Source organism: Sarcophilus harrisii, chromosome 2, assembly GCF_902635505.1.
Source record: "Sarcophilus harrisii chromosome 2, mSarHar1.11, whole genome shotgun sequence".
Lineage (NCBI taxonomy): Eukaryota > Metazoa > Chordata > Mammalia > Dasyuromorphia > Dasyuridae > Sarcophilus > Sarcophilus harrisii.
In genome coordinates this window covers 595,951,011-595,967,691 of record NC_045427.1, presented here as the reverse complement: position 1 = coordinate 595,967,691, position 16,681 = coordinate 595,951,011, and the positions used below count along the sequence as shown (strand labels likewise).

At 38.7% G+C, this 16,681-nt stretch overlaps 1 protein-coding gene across 7 annotated transcripts in view; it reads right to left on the bottom strand.

The window, feature by feature from the left end:
* ARHGAP22 (Rho GTPase activating protein 22) overlaps nt 1-16,681 on the bottom strand; it is a 398,531-nt gene that overhangs the window by 69,537 nt on the left and 312,313 nt on the right. For 6 of the 7 annotated variants that reach the window (XM_031956285.1, XM_031956286.1, XM_023494485.2 and 3 more), the window contains one exon: nt 3,218-3,394. In XM_031956285.1, the coding sequence (XP_031812145.1) occupies nt 3,218-3,394 (177 nt within the window). The remainder of the gene's footprint in view (nt 1-3,217; nt 3,395-16,681) is intronic. The other variant, XM_031956287.1, reaches the window with a different exon arrangement.

Here is a 16,681-nt window from a genome sequence, read left to right as displayed (position 1 = left end):
AAAGGTCTAAAGAGCCTCAGAGAGAAGGGATGGCAAAGGACCAGAATGGATCATCCTCTTTTAATCATTTCCTTCTCGAGAGAAAGGCTTAGCCAACGCCTCTTCAAGCTCAGAGGAATACATAATAAAGAGCAGACCAGAGGTTCATGGTATTGAAAGTTTATTAGAGTCCAACCCCCTCATTCTAGAGATGAGGAAACCTGCCCAGAGTATGACAGAGGCTGGAAGACTGACTTTGATAGTTCTTGATGAAAGTGCTTTTTCAATCACATGTCAAAGTCACAGGTGCTGTTAGAGTTTATATGTGGAAGGACAGATCAATGAGATCCATAAATATTCCCTTCTTCAGCCTCAGGGAACTGTATAATCTGGAAACAGAACATGGGACTTACTTTCTTAGCAGGGAATGTATATGTATATGGAGATTTTCTTCCTTTCTCAGTGTATTCCCCATAATCATTTGACAACAGTGAACCTGGAGAGGTGTCTTAGAATCAGAAAGAGTATTTCCTCCCCAGGTCACTTTCATTCCCAAAAATTCTGCCCATGGGTATATATATATATTCCTTGGTTTCCCAGGGGCAGAATATATATATATGAATGATTGTTTGTCCTTAGTTCTCAAAGAAGACCATCATCAGGGAGATGATGTTCTGACATGCAAGTGAATTGGATTTAAGAGTCACCAGTCTTACTTTTTCCTCCAGAGCCATCTGGGTCTAGTGGCAAAATACAGATCTGGACACCTAGAGATGGCCCAGGATGCAGCTTTTTAAGCTAAAGTATTTAACAGGTCTCAGTTTGACTGAGGCAACATCCATTCAGTGATTGAGTCTGGTAAAAAAAAATAAAGCAAAACATGGCCTCAAAAATAAACTGATTTATATGGACAGAGGGAATTCTCAGTCTAAACAACAAATATTCATTAAGTATCTACTATGTGCCAAATATTGAAGCACTCTTTTTACAAAAAAAAGTCAACAAGCAAACAAAACAGCCCCTTTTCTCAAGGAGAATCCAGATGAATAAACTCTCTCTAAGACAGAACGACGCCTTCTCTCCAATGTGTAAGTAAATGATCTGGTCTCTGTCACGGAATGAGTATTTGTCCAAGTCACAACTTGAGCCTGGGACTTCTGGGCCAGTTCTCTGGCTATCCCCTAAATCATTCTCCTTCTCTGCTTTGTCCATAAAGTGATTTCTAACAGTATTTTTCTTCTTCAATCCTCCCTTTCCTCTCCCTGCTCCTTTCCTATTTCTGAGTACTAATTACCTGTAGGTGATAATTAGAGAGACTTTGGAGATGGGTTGGGTGCCCACTTTGGAGCTCTTGGGTGGGAAGGACTCCCTGCCAAAAGGTTGTTACCATCAAAGGAAAACATGGGAACTTTCCTGTTGCTTTTTAAAAAGGGAGAGTTCTCTCTAAGTGAAGACAAAGAGTCTTGGAACACAAGGATTTCTGCTAAGGAGGCAGCCTGTAAAATGACTGAAGAATAGGTGATTCCATGACACAGGCAGGGAATCTGATGCACTTTTTTCGGAAGGGATACTTAAAGCCTCCATCTGGCAATTTGACCTTCAGAAATAATCCTTCCTTTTGAGTCCTCTGCAACAGAAATGGTAGATTTTCTTTGGCTTTCAGTTATTCCTGCTTGCATTTTGCTGATACCCAGGGCCTGGCCTCAGGCTGAATTAATTCTCAGTTAATTTTCTTAACTCTTAGTAGCTAAGTCTGGTACCTCTTGTTAACTGCATCTCTCTCATGCATCACCTACACCAAGGAAAATTATACCGGACATTTCTTTATCTTAAGAACTAGACCAAACTAAACTCATGGATTTTTGCACATTAGAAGAATCCTGAATTTCCACAGTATGTAGCAGCCTCCGTTTTTAGGATCATTTACAGAGTAGTCAAGTAGATAATGGTCTTGAGTGTCATTTTTCATTTTGTATTCTCACCTGCCTAGCACAACGTCCACCACTTAGTAGAATCTTAATCAGTGCTTATGAATGAATAGGCACAGAGAAGGTACAAACTACTAGGGAGGTAACACATTGCAGGGGAATAAGTTTTGGCTTGGAGTCAGAGTGGATCTAGTTTTGATACTAAACTCAATAATTATCAGTTTTCTTATTTGTACAATGGGCAGACTGTCCTAGATTACTCCTAGAGGACTTTCTAATTCAGAATCTATGACTCTGTGGTTCCTATAGAGACAGGGCTAAGGGAACAAACATTTATTAAGCACCAACTTTGTCCCAGAAATATTATTTCATTTGATCATCACAATAACCTTGGGAAACAAGTGCTATTATTATCCCTACTTTACAGTAGAAACAACTGAGGCAGACAGAGTTTAAGTGGCTTGCCCAGGGTCCCATGCATAGGATAGTCAGTGTCTGAGGTTGGTTTTGAATTTTGCAGAATTATATATCATATATACGATATAGTGGCTATACCCATGTTCTTGAATTTGTATAGAATAAAGACTGGAACCACTTCCATTTCAAACAGAATAGGAGAGTAGGGCAAACCTAGTCTTCATATGCCCAGGAAGTAACCTCGAAGCCCAGAGACCCTGGGGTAACTTAGGGAACAGAATCCACGTTTTTGGAATTTTCTGGTCATCTGCTTTATTTCTTTTCCTCATGTTACCCAAATGATTATTTCTCCATCTCCTCTGAATGATCATCTCCCATTAAGGGGCTTTGGCTGCTGTTTTCCACAACAAAGCTTCAGCTGCAGAATAGGGAGTTCAGCTTTTACAGGTGGGGGATGGAGGATGGGACAGAGCTGAACATCTGTCCCATCTGGCAGGAGCGAAAGGTTGAAAGGGGTCATGTGCAGGATGAATAGCCCGACCCAGAACCCATGTGTGTGTATACACAGAAGGATTCACTGTCAACACACAACCACACACCCACTGTCTATACACAAACATTCATAAATACAGGCAGACAAGTACCCAAACAGACTCAGACACCCACCCGTTACAGGAGCAGTTACCAGAGAACAGAATCTCTTTGAAAAGCTGTTTTGTTTCCTGTTGCGGGTTTCCTCCATTATTTTTTGTCAATTCTATGATCTTTCTGATATTTTATCCCTTCTTTCCAGAGACCTGCAGACCAACCTGGCTATGAATGACTGCTTTAGAAATACACATAGGGGACTCAGGAACAAGATGCATATCCGAATAGGGGAGGAAGAGGTTTACCTTGAGGCAACAGTTTTAATTTAGGAGCATGGGAGCTATTTGTAATACCTCCACCAAATGGAGCCCATATCACCCGGCGGATGGCTTTCACCCAATCTTCCATGTCGTTCTGGGAGTTAGCCATAAGAAGGAAAGCTTCATGATTGACAGGCATCTTCTCCCGGTCCCCTGCACCACCTGGAAGACAAAAAAAGCACATCTGTTACTACCTTATTGCTTCCTAGATATTAAAAAAAATTATAATTGTTTAAGAGATTATGAACTTGACAGAAACTGCCAGATTGCCACATGGTTAGAGAACTGTTTCAAACAGTCACAGGGTGATCCTGAGCAGGATGCTTGTCTTCTGTTTCAGTTTACTCATCTATCCCATGGGAACATTAATAGTCCCTACTTCTTAGGATTGTTGTAGTAAGGCTCAAATGAAATAATATTTATAAAATACTTTGCAATCCTTAAAATGTTATATAAATGTTAGATATTTATAGTTAGGAGCTAACATGAACATTTCTATATCAAAACAAAAGAAGAGGATTTGCTTAGAAATCCCTGAATTGACCATAGTAAAATCCTTAGTTTCCTCTTTCACCAACATTCTACATGAAACTTCGCATGTCCTTGATTTCCAAAGAACCATCTCCTTTCAAATTCCTTTTCTAGAGCTAAGGTTTTGTTGGGGTTTCCCCCTGCTTCAAAAAATATTCCATTGGTTTGCAAGCTGATTAAGTGGCCAAATCTCTAGCTAGTCTACAGCAATGGGTTTGCTTTCAGGAGACCTAGTTTGAGTCGACTTGACTCTTTATAAGTTATGTGTAGTTATGCAAGTTCTACAAAAATAGGATGACAGATCATAAAGTGGGAGAGAGCTGGAAAGGTTCTCCAAAGTCAACAAGTTGGAGCCCTGTATGTTAGAGACAGGGAAACTGAGAACTAGGGAAATGTTACTCAAGCTGGATGCTACCATCCAATAGCAATGGATGGCTATGAGAACGGGACTATAAGGAAAGTGAGCACCAAAGAAATGATGCTTTTGAATTGTGGTGTTGATGAGGACTTTGAGAGTACATTGGAGAGCAAAGGGACCAAATCAGTCAATACTTAAAGAAATTAATTCAGCCTATTCATTGGATGGTCAAATACTGAAGCTGAAGCTTAAATACATCAACCATGTGAAGAGACCAGACCCACTGGAAAAGACCCTTATATTGGGAACATTGAAGGCAAATGAAAAAGGGGATAGCAGAGAATGTGATGATAGATCGTGTCATGGAAACAATGAACACGCATGTGGACAGACAATAGAGGATACAAGGATCTAGTGAGTCAGGAAGAGTCGAATATGATAATGACTGAACAACAACAACAACAGACATAACAACCACAACTACAATCACAAAACCTATCAACTTTGAAGGTTAGTTGAATAACCATATTCTGAAAGGTCATTTGCATTATATATTCTTAGCATTCAGAATGATTTTTTTCAAGCTATATATATGTATTTTATAATAAAATATATATTATAATAATATATTTCAATATATATAATATATGGCAAATCTGGACAGCATAATAGAAGCATGTGTAAATATATAATACAATAATTCTGTATACACAAACACATGATATATCACCACATATGTGCTTATTGTCATATACACATGATCATGTATGCATCTACATGTAGATGTTTATATACATACTTTATACATATGTGTGTCTATGTCTATGTATGTGTATATAAACATATACATGCATGGAAATGTCTTGTGGAATAAAGATAAATATGAAGCACTTTTATATTAATAGAATGAATTTAGAAGTCTGAGTTTAAATCCGGACTTATTGAGTAGAAATCTTAAAAGAAAGTGACTTCACTTCTGATTCCTCATGGAAATGGGCAGAAAAGATTTCACTCTTCAGTACAACAATACTTTAGCCATCAGATTAAGATAGGTTAGGCATCCAGCAATATCTTAAACATCTAGAACAGAATGAATTCTAGAAGTAAAAAAAGCCAATAAAACAAAAATCTTGACATCTCTGAAAGTGAAACAGTCAAAGAAACCAAATTGTTGAATATTAAAAGGGATAGAGTGTGACTGTTTGTAAGGAAAGTTCAGCTTTGACTAGTCTGAGAGAGTCCCCAGCTGAGACATAAATGTAACCTTCCCCTATGGAAAACTCCTCAGTGGGACCCCATTATCTCTAAATGAAAAATACAAGTTCTTCAGGGTAGTATTTGGTCCCACTCCCCTTTCCAGCCTTATTTCAGATTCTTCTTCTTCACACACCATATCTAACCATCAAACTAGATTGCCTGTTGTTCAGGGAACTCAATGCTTGGTCTCCCATGCACTTCTACTCTTGGACTCCGCCTTTCTAAATGTTTCACCTTCTTTCAGGGCTAAACTTTCAGATCAGGTCCATTGTGAAGTCTGCCTTCAACCCCCTATTTGTTAAGTCTTTTCTCCCTCCTCAAATTATTTTGTATTTATTTCTCTGTATACAGCCACATCCACCTAGTGGAATATAAGCTTCTTGAGGGCTGGAACTGGTTTTTGCCTCTTTTGTATTTCAATCTTTAGCACTATGTGACCTCTAATAAGTTTATTGAGTGCATCAAATCAAAATAGCTAGGTGGTGCAATGGTTAGAGCACCAAAGCTGGAATTAAGGAGACTCATTTTCCCTAGTTCAAATTCAGCCTCAGACACCTACTAGTTGTGTGGCCCTGGTCAAGTCATTTAACCTTATTAATCTCAGTCTCTTCATTTATAAAATGATCTGGAGAAGGAAATGCCAAAACATTCCAGTATTTTTGCCAAGAAAAACCCAAATGGGGTCATAAAGAATCATACACAACTGAACAACAACCAAAATTGAATCAAGGGGCAATGATGCTCCTGTCTTCCTAAAATGCAAATTGCTGTGTGTCATGTACTATTAACTCCTTAACAAGATGTGCAGGATGCTCCCTGCCAATTATGATTACTTTGATATTGCCTTAATTTGTGTAATTTGGGACACTATGGGTAAGAACAATCTCTCATTGGTAGAGAGAAGTATTCACATTGCTGCCGCATATTTATAGTTACCATGGGGATGAATCTGTTCAGACTAGGCTGCTTTCCCAGTTGTGGGCAGTGATACTCAGGGCATAGAGCACTTAACATAAAATACCCTACACAGTGACATTATGACCATTGATATTTCTTCCTTTTAAAAAATAATTTAAAACTTTAAACTTTAGACTTTAAAAATAATAATAACTTTTTATTTTTCAAAATACATGCAAGGACAGTTTTCAACATTCACTCTTGCAAAACCTTGTGTTCCAAATGTTTTTCTCTCCCTTCCTACCTCCCGCTTCCCCTAGATGCAAGTAATCCAATATAGGTTAAACATGTGCAATTTTTCCAAATGTATTTTCACATTTATCATGCTACACAAGAAAAATCAGATAAAAGGGGGGAAAAGTAAGGGAAAAAAATAACAAGCAAATAATAAGACCAACAAAAAAGAGAAAATACTATGTTATGGTCCATATTCAGCTCTTATAAAACTCTCTGGGTACAGATGGTCTCTCCATCACAGGTCTATTGGAATAACCATTGTCATTTCAATCATAAATATGTTAATTTCAGCACTAGCTGTCAGTCATTTAAAAGGAGGAATAGTCATATTTTAAGGGCAGTTTAAAAAAATACAGGTAGTGTTACTATCATAATTGACCAAAATAATTAAGCAATGAAAGGATCATAGTATCATGGATTTAGAACTGGAAATGATCTCAGGGCTTGGGTATACTTCCTCATATTACAAATGAACAAACTGTGACTCTAAAATAGTTAAGTTTTTTGCCAAAAATATTATTGTTCTATAAGAAAAAATCAGCAGGATGATTTTTGAGAGGCCTGGAGAGACCTACATGAACTAATGCTGGGTGAAGTGAGCAGAACCAGGAGATCATTGTATACAGCAACAACAAGACTATATGATGATCAACTCTGATGGATGTGGCTCTCTTCAATAACGAGATAATTGAAGCCGGTTCCAATGATCTTGTGATGGAGAGAACCATCTATATGAAGAGAGAGGACTGTGGGAACTGAATGTGGATCACAACACAGCATTTCCACTCTTTCTGCTATTGTTTGCTTGCATTTTGTTGCCTTTTTCATTTTTTCCTTTTTGATCTGATTTTTCTCGTGCAGCAAGATAACTGTATAAATATGTAGACATATATTGGATTTAACATATTTAACATGTATTGGATTACTTGGTATCTAGGAGAAGGGGTGGAGAGAAGGAGGGGGAAATTTGGAACAGAAGGTTTTACAAGGATCAATGTTGAAAAATTACCCATGTATATGTTTTGTAAATAAAAAACTTTAATTAAAAAAAGATTAATTTTTTTTTTTGCCAAAGTCTTACAGGTCATGTCACAATAATTTATTTTTATATCTAGGAGAAGTTAGATCAATTCCTTTACCTAAAGAGTAGGTAAAAATGACCACAATAAAGCCTCGATGGTACACTAATTAGCATTGCCACAACATGAAAGATGTTTAATAAGTATCATAGGGCAAGGAGTATTCACAAGTGCAATAATGTACTTGAGTATATTGAATATATAACTACAGGGCTTGAATTTAAGTCTCCTTGACCCCCAAATAATTTTCTATTCACAACTCCATGTTTATGGCACTTAAATATATAAGTAAATGACGGTGGGTTCTGTTGTTGTCATTGGCAGAGGGTGAAAGTATTGTTTCCTTTAGCTGCTAGTCAAACATGATTGAGAAAAAAGTCCTATCTTTGGACTTAGTGGGTATAGGTGGACTCAAAGACTTGGTTACTGATAGCTTGACCTTGATCCTTCTAGTGCCCTCAGTTCTTTTCTCTTTAAAATGAAGATTTACTAGCTCAATTGTTGGCTTCAATCTGCTCCACTATGAGAAAGATTGAAAAAAAATTATCAAGTCCTGTCTTCCTCACTTATTATTCATATAAGATTATACACAATATTTTGAATTTCTATTTGCTCCCCCATTGACCTCTATTTCTCCTCAACCAGTATAGCATATTAAACAGTAAAGCATAATAAGTTTTTTAAAGATGAACATTTGTTAGTGAAGAAAAGGACTCTAGCCCCTCACCAGAGGCTAAATGTGATTGGAATTTACATGGAAAAGAATAGAACTAGTGGTATGTGGTGGTTTCCATGGAATTGTCTTAATATAAACAGAACTTGCACCTACTAAATCCCAGTTAATCTCTGTGAGTGAGTGAAGGCAACTCAAAGTGCCAGGCCAATGACTGGAAACCAAGGAAGTATTTGGCTTTACTGTTTAATTACTGTTTAACTCAACTGTAATTCCAGATTCCACACTGCTTTGCAAGGTGAAGGGGACCTCAAGGAGGAGAGTTAAAGAAGTAATTCTTCCTTCCATCAGTTATCCCCACCTCCAATTGTCTTCTTCTGGAAATAAGAAACACTCGTGTGGAAGAGCTGGAGAAATTCAGTTCAATTCAACTCCCTATATAATAACATCCACCAGGTCCCATTCTTAAACTAGGGGCACAAAGGGAAAAAGGAAGCGATCTCTGTCCTCCTGAAGTTCACATTGTGTTGGGAGTAATCTGTTGTTCAGAGATTTGTAAATAGATTAGAGGGGTAAGATCTATTAACTAAGAGGATGTATTCCAATAATTTGTGAGAAAATACTTCTGGTTATATGGAAGGGTGTTTGGAAAAACTTCCAAATATTGTTGCCTCTGTGGAATGGAGGTTGTGAGTGTTCTTAATCCTTAGTGACAAAACCAGTGTTTGCTCTTTGAGTAGGTTATGGTAGTGAGAAGTTTTCTCCCTTTCTTACTGCATTGGGATTTGGAAAAAAACAGTGTCTTATGTGTATCATATATATATATATATATATATATTTATATATATATATATACACACACACATATACACATATATACATATATATGATACTTAACATATAGTATCTATATATGATATATATCATATCACAAGTATCACATATATATAATATATATCATATATATATTTATATACATATACATATATATATTTATATATGGGGTCCACAAGACAGTGGACCAAGGAAAGGATAGACTGGGGAGTGGATAATAGCAGCTAGAGTTTATATAATGCTTTAAGGTTTGCACAGTTCTTCACAAATAATATTTCACAATAACCCTGGGAGGTAGGTGCTATGTTTAATCTCCATTTTATAAATAATAAAAACCCAACAAACAGAGGTTAAATGGCAAGGTCACACAGCTGGGAAATATCTAAGGTCAGATTTGTTTCCTGACTCCAAATTCAATGTTCTATCCAATGAACCACCTAGCTGCCTCTGTCATTTAAAATAGAGACTGAATCCCCTCAGCTTTTTGCAATTCAAGTTCTGTCCCACCACTCTACATAAACCATTCCCTCCAAATTCACCAGTGACGCTGTGTCCTCTTCTCAGTCCTTCTTCATCTTCATGATTTTTGGTTCATCAAAATGGAGTGAATTGACGTCTTTAGCGTCATCAATCTGTTTATAGGAATCCCTATATTTGTCTGAATTTAGTATTTTGACCTATACAAAGACTCAGATCACGAGGTTGGATCACTAAGCTGAGAATGAAAAAATAATGGTTCTAGTCTCTCCTTGTTCATCAGTTCACCATGAGTCATTTTATCGTCCCTGTAATTCAGTTTACCAACATGTAAGAATTCAACAAGCACATTTCTCTACCTACAATGCAGATTTAGGTTGATGTATTTTCTGCCTAATTTTGTGATGACTCTGTGGAATACGTGTACCTCTTTTGTAAATGATTTTTACGATGCATTTTGGATAATAGAAAGAGAAGCAGATATTTGTAAAGCACTTACTATATATCTGTTGATTGATTATTAATCATTGTGTTAAATATTAGTGATAGAAATATAGGTAGTCCTTTTCTTTAAGTAACTTATAATAGGGTATGAAATGTATAAAGAGGTACTGTGGGAAAGGGGGGAGAGAAGAGGGCAACCAAGATAGGAAAAGGAGACCGAGTTACCTCAGGTTTGATGTGAGCATGACTGGAGCTCTTCATGAAATGGCAACTTGGTCTAGGGACGCACCCACCAGAAGAGCAGGCTTCAGAGTAAAGGTATCTCAGAGATACCTGCTGATGAGGACTGGAGAATTTTTGATATTTGATTGAGTCAGAAATGATGTGAGCCCTCACAGGCTAAGGATTTACTATTTAAAAGAGCAGGTCTCAGGGCAGAGATATGAGACCTAGTTCAACTCTCATTTTATGCATTTGGGAGCATTTATAATACTACAATTCTGAAAAAAGTTGGGATTGGACTGGCAAAAAGAAAAGTTATTGCTTGGTGGCCAGCCTTCTCATAAGGAGCTTCCCCCCACTTATCTAGGCTTACTGTCAAAAGACTGGTTCTGCCTCAGTTTGGAAGAACCTCCAATATATCATCTTTCAACAACCAAGGGCCACCCTACATGGGAGATGATATTCATTGCATGAAGTGCTGATGGATACATTTAGGTGGAAATGATTTCTACTTTCTTGTGCTCCATTTCTCTAGCTTCTGCCCAATTTTGAATTTTGGAGGACATAGAAAGACTTCCATGAAATGGACCTGAAGGAAAGCAAGGATCCTGGAACTGCTTCTGTCTCTGAGGCATCCAGATTAAAACCATCTTTTTGACTTAAGTCTCTGTGGAATAGTGTATCCCTCTAGGTCTGGTTTGAAACTGGGATTAGATCCATCTCATTCTCTGGAAGGACAATACATTTAGAGCTGTAAAGGACCTTCAAGGCCATATTGTCCAACTTCTTCATTGTACAAATGAGACAATGGAAAAGTTAGACAATTTGCCCAAAATCATACAAATGACTAAGATGTGAACTAAGGTCCTTGGATTCCAAATGAATTAGTCTTTCTACTGTAGCATACAGAAAAGCTCCTAAAAGCAAAAATCTTTCCTTAACCATGCAGAAATAGCAGAAAATAATAGCCTGCAACCCAAATTTGCAGAGGGCGTGGATGGATGGTCACTTGCACAGTTGGAGGAAGTACCCACACAGATGAGCTCACATTTCAATCCAGAGTAACTCAAATTGGTATCTGGAAGAGTGGTCCCCAACCACTATTACATCTGCAATGGCCTGAAATTAACTTGGTAGAGGCAGTCTTTTATTATAGACATGCAGTAGTAGTGACTTGACAAATAGCCCAAACTAGCAATCTACAGCCAACAAGACAACACTGCTATTTATCTCCCTTGGACCTCTTTGAGGTTGGCTTAGGGACGGCTGAGAGACTTGTTGGATAGGGGTTATTTTATTGTTCCCAGAAAAGGAAGACAAATGAAGCTGAAGAATTTGCTTACATTTAACTCTGGCTAGACCAGAGGGGTCTTTTTCTTCTTTGGGATCTTGAAATCAATCGATCAATCAATGAGCATTTATTGAGCACCTACAATTGGCAAAGCACTTATCACCAGATGCCTCCAAGTGATGTGAAAATGCATAGATTTAATGGTAAGAATATAATAAATGTGTAAATATATGAAACCTGAATCTTGGCTCTCCTGTATCTTTCATCTAACAGAAGATACATTCTCAATTCCACCTAATTGATCCTCAAACCTTGAGAGGTTTTTATTGCAAACAGTGAAGGGAGGGTCCAGGCATTTCACTATCATTCATTTATTCAACAAACACTTATCAAGGCACCAGACAAGACACAAAGTTAGATAAGATGGTTTACACACTTATTACATAATTTTTGTGTGATGTCCTTTTGTGATTTCTTTTGTATAGAGAATTCTTTAGGTAGAAATTCTCTCCACCAATGCATATTTGCAATTCATCTTCAACTTAGCCTTGGAGAGCTGTCCAAGGCATTAAAAAGTTATTATTTGTCCATGCTCACACAGCTAGTATTTATCAGGGTTAGGCTTGAAACTAGGTCTTCATGACTCCAAGCCAAGCTAGCCACTGACCCATCCTGTCCCTCTTACAATGGAGAAAGAATAAATATTTGTGTACAGAGATAGATAAAATACACATTCAACTAGGAAAAGCACATGCTATAGGATAGGTGTTAAGTGCTTTGAGATTAGATGAAGGAAACATTATTTCCAAGAGAGAGATGCAAAAAAAAAAAAAAAAAAAAAAAAAAAAAAAAAAAAAAGGAGCTGGTATTTGTGGGCTTTGAAGGATACTGAAAGCTACCGAAAGTGAAAGAGGTGTGGGAATTCTAGGTATTGGGGATGTGGTATAGACAAGCAGGGAGCCAGGGCAGATATTTTGTTGGATATAATATAAGGACCAGGGAATGTAGCTTGGGGCCAGATTATGGAGGCCATAGAAAAACAGAATCAGAGGTTTAGGTTTTCTTTAGTAGATTATGGAGGAGTGACTGAAAATTTCTGAGCCTAGAAGTCATATAATCTGATTAATTAGGATGATTAAGCTGATAAGGGGGACAGTCAGCATTGACTCTGACACATATTGGCTGTGTGACTTTGGACTAGTTACTTCTTGCTCCAGGCCATCGCCTTTTTTTTTTTTTAACATGTAACTTTTAAAATTTATTTTTAATATTATTTAATTCATTTTTATTTCATTTATTTTATTTTTCAAATACATGCAAAGATAGTTTTTAACATTCACCTTAACATTAAAACCTTGTATTCCATATTTTTCATTCTCTCCTCCCCCAACTCCCTTCTCCTCAAGACAGCAACCAATCCTAGGTAGATTAAACATATTTCCATATCTGTCATGCTGCCAGGCCATATGCTAAGACCATATAATAGAGAGCCTTGCTATCTGAATTGGTAGAGTGAATTGCCTCCTTGGAAATTTCCTTTCTCTATGAAAATTCAAGTCCAGAAAAATAAACAAATAAAATCTGGCAACAGGATGTGGAGGATTGATCTCACACCTGTTTTTCTCTGATCATTTGGGGGCTGAGGGATAGAGAGGGATTAAATAATGGCAAAAAAAATTTAAATCATGTCAATAGTTGAGCCTCCCTCAAGGGCAGAGGTCAGGACCCACGAATCATCCATTAGGAGCATCCTAACTTCTCCCTGAAACACGACCTAAGCTGGCTCCTGAATCTGCTGCTGCCCCAGTAGCTGAAACCCTGATGCCCTCTGGGGAGCGTGGGGAGGGGGGGGGGGAAGCATGCACTCTGGTTTTCCACTTCCATTAATTTCCAGCTCTGCCCTCAGGCCCCTGATGTAGAGCAAACAATAACTGTTTGGCCCGATGCTGTTCCTCTCCTGCTGGGGAAGGTCGGACTCTTTAGAAGCCCTCCCTCTCTCATTAATGGCCAGTTCTGCCAGGTTTCCTCAGGACGCAGAGCTCGTTACAAGCTATGTAGGCACCTGCTCAAGGGCCAGGCGGGGTGGAGCGCTATGTCTCTTCAGTAGCACACTGGGGCCAGTTTTGTCTTCGGTGCAGGTTTTAATGTCCAATAACGCTCGATGCTTCTTAAGGGACAGTGTTCCAACTGGGCCCAAAATAGACGTAAAGCAACAAGAAATCAATGAATGGGCATTTTGCATGACCCAGAATAAAGGCAGACGGAGCAGGGCCCGGTAGTGGGTGATGAGTCGGAGTGCAGGGAATCCCAGGGGTCATCTGGGGCAAAGGACTGAGGAACCAGGACATAGTGGGCGTTTTTACGGGCCTTTCCTGTGGAACACCACAGCAAAGTCCCAAGACCCCCTTGGACTGGGGAGTGCCTTGTGTCCCTTTCCTTTCCCAGTTGTTGGGGCCCTCCGTTCCCCGTGGTCCCCTCTGGGGGTCCCAGCAGGAGCCCGAGCTCCTGATAGGTAATTAATGGGGGACCCTGGACAGCTTGCGGGTTGGCGCTAGGAGCCCCTGCTTTTTCCCAAGGAAGCGGGGAGAAAGCAGAGGAGCATTTAGAAATTAAGTTTCATTTTGAGCAACTGCTTTAAAGGAGCTCGGGGCCCCCCTTTTAAAATATACATATTACAAGGTGCTGTGCTTTCTTACCTTGCCTTAGTCACTGAATGGGTGTTGCCTCCATCGTGAGACTTTAAAGTCTTGCAAAAGTCCCACGCCCCAGGGCCACCTCCTTCCTCCTGACCCAAACAGGCCACAGGGAAGGCTGGGGGGGAAACTGGAGGGATCCCCCCCTCCTATAAACCCTTTTGTATGTCTGGCTCAATCCCTTTTTTTTCCTCTTTTAAAAACCCTCCTTTCTTTTTCTTTCTTTCCTTCCCCCCTCCCTCCCTCCTTTCTTTTCCTTCCTTCCTCCTTCTCCCTCCCCCCTTTCCTCCTCCCCCCTCCCCCTTTCCCCTTTCCTTCCTTCCTTCCTTCCTTCCTTCCTTCCTTCCTTCCTTTTCCTTCCCCCTCCCTCCCCCCCTTCCTTCCTTCCTTTTCCCCCCCTCCCCCTTCCTTCCTTCCTTTCCTCCCTCCTTCCTTCCTTTTCCTCCCTCCCTCCCCCTTCCTTCCTTCCTTCCTTCCTTTTCCTTCCTCCCTCCCTCCCCCTTCCTTCCTTCCTTTTCCTCCCTCCTTCCTTCCTTCCTTTTCTTTTCCTCCCCCTTCCTTCCTTCTTTTCTTCCTTCCTTTTTTCCCTTTTTTTTTTTTCCTTCCTTCCTTTTTTCTCCCCCCCCCCTTTTTTTTTTTTTTTTTTGTCCCAAATGCCTATTTTTAAAAATTTAAATTTAAAACCCGAATTTGGTGGGGCCCATTGTTTCCCGATGCTCCGGCAAGAGGCCCTGGAATTTTTTGGGTTTGAACAATTTTAGGTTATTTTTGGGTGGGGTATAAATACTGAAACTGTTTCCTTTTCTTGGGAAAAAGCACCCTCAGTGCTTAGGATTCCTGTCATTTTAAAATAAAAATTTAAGAGGATTCAGGCAAAAAACCTTAAAAAGCTAAATTTCCTGTGGAGGGGGTTTGGGTTAATAATTACTAAATTTTTTTTCCCTTAAAACCAAAAAAGTTTTCGGTTTACAAAAAACTTTCCGATCCTTTTTTTTTATTTTTTAAAAAAAATTTAAGTTAAGACTCCAGTAAATCATTTAACCTTAATTGGCCTATTTCCTGGCTATGAAGTGAGGGCATAAGACTATAATTAACATATAATTATATATAATATAATACAATATATAACATATAATTAATAACAGTTATAATTCTATGACTTGTTCCCAACAAAAAAGCAGCTAGGGTTGCTCAGCATCAGGGGCTTTTAATATTGGGGTGAGGGGCAATGGCAACTAGTTGTCACAGGGGAGAGAGTTCTGGACTTTGAGTCAGGGAGACTTGAATTCAAATATGATCTTAGACACTGACTAGCTGTGTGACCCTGGGCTAGTCAATTGACCCAGTTTCCTCTGCTGAAAAATGTGATAATAGCACCTAATTTCCTAGGGTTTTTGTAAGAATCAAATGAGATATTTGTAAATAGCACTTAGCACTGTATCTGGTATGCAGTAGAAGCTGTATAAATACTTATTCCTTTCCCAACCCTAAAGGAGATCCACCCCCCAAGCTTTATTGTCCTTCTCTGTTATGCTTTACTTGGGAGGTCCAGCTGGATCTGTCAGGATAATAACTCACATTTATAAAGGACTTTGCAGATATGATCTCACTTGATCCTTAAAACAATCCCATGAGGGAAACAGTGCAAAGATTCCACAGCTCATTCACATGTTCTCATTCCGCTCAACTCTTGACTATGTCTTAAGAAAAAATTTCCCCCCATAAATCTTCTAGAGATTATTCACTCAGGAATTTGATTTTTTAAAATTGTGAATATCTATGCAGTCCTTCTGCCTCAGTAGTAAACATCTATTTTTGCAGAAGAGGAAAATGGGGCACAATGTTGTTAATGAGGAATGGAACAGGACTCAAATTCAGGTGGGAGACTCCAAGAAGTAACTACACCACATTACCTCTCTTCTCTTTCGGTTGTTTGCCAGAAATGGAGAGAGATTAAAAAAAAAACATTGTTTACCATTGAATCACAGAATTACAGCATTTCAGAACTGAGAGGGAACTCAAAGATCATCTAGTTCAATCCATGTGCAAAAAAGAATTCCCTACCACAAAACACCTGATTTCAGTTCCCACCTGAAGACTCACAATGAGGGGGTGGGAATGGATAGGACCATACAGGGTAGCCCATTCTACTGCCAGGGGCATTTATTTAGGGCTTCTTTATTTTCTTAGAGCATAGTGACATGACATGGTATCCTTTTACCTTCTGGAGAAACTATGGGACTCCTAAGAAAATAAAATATATAGGATTAACAAAGGAAACCAAACATACTAAAGTAGATGAAATTTTTTTAAAAAATCAAAGATGCTAGATTAAGAACCTCTTACTCTAATTCTTGGGAAGATTTTTCTCCATCAAGTTTAAATTTGTCTTCCTG